This window comes from Rutidosis leptorrhynchoides, chromosome 1, assembly GCF_046630445.1.
Source record: "Rutidosis leptorrhynchoides isolate AG116_Rl617_1_P2 chromosome 1, CSIRO_AGI_Rlap_v1, whole genome shotgun sequence".
Lineage (NCBI taxonomy): Eukaryota > Viridiplantae > Streptophyta > Magnoliopsida > Asterales > Asteraceae > Rutidosis > Rutidosis leptorrhynchoides.
The window spans coordinates 25,095,874-25,101,445 of NC_092333.1; the positions used below are offsets into that span (position 1 = coordinate 25,095,874).

The 5,572-nt window shown below is 33.4% G+C and overlaps 1 protein-coding gene across 1 annotated transcript; it reads left to right on the forward strand.

Annotated features, from left to right (window-relative positions):
* The first annotated feature begins 237 nt into the window (after positions 1-237).
* Positions 238-5,316, forward strand: LOC139857765 (uncharacterized). Its single transcript, XM_071846605.1, has 9 exons — positions 238-621; positions 987-1,115; positions 1,195-1,324; positions 1,489-1,609; positions 1,775-1,856; positions 2,258-2,308; positions 2,529-2,567; positions 3,339-3,441; positions 5,004-5,316. Exons 1-9 carry the CDS (start codon positions 388-390, stop codon positions 5,138-5,140), a joined length of 1,026 nt encoding a protein of 341 aa, XP_071702706.1. The 5' UTR covers positions 238-387; the 3' UTR covers positions 5,141-5,316.
* The last annotated feature ends 256 nt before the right edge of the window (positions 5,317-5,572 follow it).

Here is a 5,572-nt window from a genome sequence, read left to right on the forward strand (position 1 = left end):
TGAAATAAAAATGATAAAAATTGTAAATTGTTAGCAACCATAGGGACGATTCCTGTAAGTTCCTTTAATGAAAAATGGAGCGTGCAAGATTGGGATACACGCGTGACACCACGATAAAATCTTGCTTGTACGAGGGTACTCCTAAAATCATGGCTCTGAATTTTACATCTCACAATTTTATTTTATTTTTCTATTTGTTTATTTCAGTTATAAAATTATAAATGTGTGATATGTGATTGTTACTTTAAGGCCACACATAATATTTCAATTTATTAATTTTTAATTCGGAATATCAGTTCTTCCAGTTTGTAGTTTTTTGTTTGAGCAATTAAACAACTGGAGAATATTCTATCTTGAATTTCAATTGTTTAATAACAAATAACAATAATGGCTCAATTATTATCTCCAGTCTGTACAGATCCAATTACATTTCAAACAAATTTTTGTTCAAGAAGTAGCGGCAATAGATGGAGTATGTTGGCGATGAACAATAGCTTAACGTGGAAGAATAACGGTAACGGAAAAAGAAGAAGATTTAACAGAGTTAAAGTCGCCAGTGATCCGTCTCCGTTAACGTCAGATGCTGCTTTTGCTGATGATTACTATGCAGTTTTAGGACTGGTATCTATTTGCCAAATTCTCCTTAATTTCTTCTACTGTATTTACTTAATTACAAATATTCATTGTCCAGTTAGGTTTTAAGATATTGATTGAGCTCGATCCAGGTTAGATTGGATTTATCATAATTTGATTTTTGATTAAATAAATTATTTAAACACTAATTCCAGTATGATTTTTCATTTTTGAAATATCTTACTTTACATGTATGTATTTTGAATCAAAATTGATCACATATCATCATGTTTTTATATATGGCTTGCAATTTGCAGATATATAGATCATATATTACATTTCCCTAACTTGAACTGTTACATTTCAGCATAATTGGTTTGTATGTATCTTATTGTTTTTGCTGATGTCATCAGCTTCCGGATGCAACTCAAGAGGAAATTAAGAAAGCCTATTATAATTGCATGAAATCATGTCACCCTGACCTAAGTGGAAATGATCCCGATGCTACAAATTTCTGCATGTTCATTAACGACGTTTATGAGGTGGGATGATTATACTGTATCTTCAAATGCTACATATTATTCCTTGTTCATTATCTATAAACCAAATGTTGCAGTGTAGGTTCTTAGTGATCCAGCTCAGCGACTTGTATATGATGAGATTCATGGTTATGCAATGACTGCAATCAATCCTTTTCTCGATGATACCTCTCCAAAGGATCATGTATTTGTTGATGAGTTCAGTTGTATAGGTACGTCGTGTCATATTCTCGCTTTTACTCCATTGTGGGTACATTTTGACGTTTGGACCAAATGGACCAATTGCTGATAAAAATCCAATGTTTTCTTGCATTTGTGTTATTACTTGATTATATTTTAGAGCATACTTAAGATATCAACGTTATTTTTACCACAGGCTGCAAAAACTGTGCCAATGTTTGCTCCGATGTCTTTATGATAGAGGAGGACTTTGGTAGAGCCAGAGCTTGCAACCAAAATGGACGCTCTGACTTAGTTCAAGAAGCTATTGATAGTTGGTAGTTTTCTCCTTTATGTTTATCATTTTTATATCCACTATATTAGAAATATAGTATAAGTCCTCTGGTGCCTTAACGTGTACTTTAAGTTGTTTATGTTTTGGTACTTCAGTATATTGTGGTAAGATATTTGACAGTTTACTGAGAATTTTGTTTCTTTTGTAGTCCCGTTGATTGCATCCATTGGACTTCTGCTGCACAACTATCTTTGCTTGAAGATGAAATGCGGAGAGTAGAAAGAGTAAATGTAAGGAATACTGTATAATATTATCTTACATCCTCATTTTTATAGGTCTTCATCCTCTGAACTTGATGTGATGTAGCTGCTTTTTGTTGGAAACTATAGTTTCAAGGAATAACAAGCCTAACATGACACGTCTCTTTTAATGAAACCATTCCTCCTCTTTACGAGTTGATAAAAATAAATGTCAAGGACATCTTCTAGATTAAAATTTATCAGAATTTTTCATGGCTTAGAATCTATTAATAGGTAAATTGTGCAAAATCAATAAAAATGCTGTTCATTTATCTTAAGAAACACATATTATGTTAAATTGTTTAGTCGACACCAAATTCAAGCTTCTATTAGTGGTAACACGCTTATACAAAAGTGATAATGCTAACTATGTTTTTGGCTATGTTGACCAGGTTGCGCTGATGCTTGCAGGAATGGGTGCATCTGCAGATGTCTTTAGAATGGTAAGACATGTTCTTTATGTTGTCATTGGTTTAACATAAGAACCTGTTATAGTTATAAGTACCTAATAGCTCCCGTGTTATTTGCTTCCAAACTATCTTGTCACCTCAGGAGTAATATTGTTATTGCTATTGTATTAGGGATAAGATATCTGTAAGCATGGAAAGGGCTTTGTGGTCATTTCATTTTATCTTAATAATTGTGCTGTTATTATTTTGGCAGGCAAACACTCGATGGGAGAAGAGACAAAATAAAGTTTTGGTAAGAAATATACGAGTACACATGTATAGACAAAATGCTTTATGTGCATATCTATGGAAAATAAAATGAAGACGTAACATATTCACCTTTTTAACTCAGATATATGGCATCTATTTGTTTTTCCCACATTTTACTCTATTCAATTTTCCACGTATCATTATTAAATTTTTAGTAAGATAATTAGCCACAAATTTCTAAGGAAATAGCATGCTCCTTACTATCATAGTTGCCTATAAACTATAAACTGTGCTTATATTACCATTAATTTTTACATTTCACATTGATAATTCATCTCCAAAGGTCATGTATTGAAAGCTTATAGTGGTAAAAACAAAAGGCTGTCTAGGGAGATTATTATATGTGAAATTAGAGATATGTTGAACGCATATGCTCGAATGATAAATCGTATGTATTGTGTGGTTAGTTATGGCCCCATGACAGATGAACATTCTGAAAGTGCCTTTATTGTGTACTTTCTGTGTGTGTTTTGTCGGGACTGAACGATCAAAGTTTGTTGTTGATTTACAGTTATTTTGTAATGTGTACTATATTTTATCTCAGTCCCTATTTTTCTTGGCTTTGAGATATTTGACTTGCATTTATCAACTTTTTGCTGTTATCTCTATATGGCGCATATGATATTAAAATAATTAAGTCCATTTGACTTCAGAAGAAATAGTTGGTTAAAGAAGCGTAACCCTTACTCCATAACTTTTGCAGTCAATGCATATATAAATGACTTTATTGAGAAATTAACTTCATTTTTTGCAGGAGCAAGCAAGAATGAGAATGATGAAATCAAAAGATTCCAATGCCAAAGCTGACTCTTACTGGAACAACCCTTGGGGCAGTGGTAAAAAGCCGCAAAATACAGGTATGACTATATAAGTAAAGGCAGTTTTAGTTATTAAATTAATTAATTTGGATACTAAACTATACCATTAAAAAATCTAATAGTCTAAATGAGTAAATAAACTTAGAAGGTTGTATACATTAAACCAAACACTTCTGACAACTTTTGCCCCATGTAACGATCTGACTTTTTCCCCATGTAAAGCTGTACCCATTTGACATGTTTTAAACAAAATGGGTAAAATTTACACTTATTTTCGGTAGTGTCCTGTTTGTAAGCTTGAAGTGTAGTGGGATCCTCTTGGTTATACTTACTGTGATATAATATATTATCCAAAATATATCTTTAACATTTATATAAATGCAAATAAATGTCTAACTTTCTCTTCAAACCTAGTAGCGTTTGTGCAGTTGCTGTCAAAATGGGTAGGTTTGGTAATGGGTCAAAAGGTGCTCGAGTCAAAACAAGCCTGCTTGAGTTGGCTTGATAGCATCTCTCGTCTTGCCGTTCTCCCTTAATTAATCATAACTAGTAGAACTATACTAATACTAATAGCTATAGCTATAATTACAAAAACTATGAAATTACAATTACAATTACAATAATAATAATAGTCATCGGCTATTAGAAAGTATGTTAAATTTAACAATTTAGGAGGTTATAGAAATATATACTTGATTATGCAACGGGCTACTTTAACCTATTCGACATATTTCCCTTGTTCTAATGTTACCCTTTTGACTTGTTAACCTAAACATACATTTTATTTTACTACATATACTTTATGACATGAGAAATTTGGTGAGAGCCAAAACTACAATAGTTCAATCCCTTTTCACACTTGATTTTTCATTCTTCCCCCCTCAATTACAAACACCTTACAAAAAACTACCCCAAACTTCAGGGGGTTAAACCGTCAATTTTGTAACTTAAAATAAAAACTCCACCCTAACACTTCGACAGCCCGTATCTTCCTCCTCGACCCGAGTTAAATTTCACCGACCATACCGTTAAACTCAAAATAATTTTATGAACAATACGACACTAACTACGTTCGAAACGGACATTTTTTAAAAAACGCTAAACACAACGACAGCCCGTATCTTCCCGCTCGACGCGAGTTAAATTTTTTCGACAACAACATCATACTCGAAAAAAATTTATGAACAAAACGAAAAAAGTGAGTTCGAAACGGACACTTTTTAAAAAACGCTAAACACAACGACAACCTGTATCTTCCTACTCGCCGCGAGTTAAATATTTCCGCCAGCACCATTAGACTCGAAATACTTTTATCAACAAAACGAAACTAACTACGTTCAAACTGGACCAAGAGCCCCGGCCGCATCGCGCGGGCCGGACCCGGACTAATTCTAAATAAACCTGCTGTCTAGATCAACACATGTTTTCACAATGGGTTGACATATATGATGCATTTTATTCTTTTCTCTCGTTTCAACGAGTTTGTATTGAAACCTATTCCTTTTGGGTCTACACTCAATATATTTGTATGTTTATGGTACTCTATTTTAATTTTAATTTAATCTTAATCTTAATTTTAAACTAAATATGATGAAACATAGGCACGGAGGAGGAAGTGAAAGCGAGAGCTAGCAGAGCAGCTGCAGCGGCACGACGATGGAGAGAGTACTCAAGAAGGGGTGTTGACAAACCTGCCACCTATAAACTTCCAGATACCGTCTCTACTACTGAAAAATAACTAACTTTTGAAATCCTCAAGGCCAATTCTATGTATATGGTAAATGTCAATGAACACTAGTCCATACATTGTATATGGTGTAACTTGTATATGCTTCAAATAAATTGAATGTAGATAGTTGTATAGATCAATGACAGAAAAGTTATTATTTGTATATAAAGTATAGTTTAAGTTTATTTATTTTCATAGACAACTTAAAGGGATCAAAATCTTTTGATGAACTAAGAAACTACTAAAATATGGAAATTCAGATTGACCTCGAGGGGGGTTTTCTTCCGTATCCATTCAAGATTCAACTCGGTTCGTCTGCCCTCGGGATGGTTTAAGGATCCGGTTTCCTCTCAAAATTGCGTGCATGCGCGACAAATGATCGCGAAGGTGGTTAATTCCTCTCTGGGTGTTGCCAAAAGCTTGCTTTAAAAAAAATAAAAA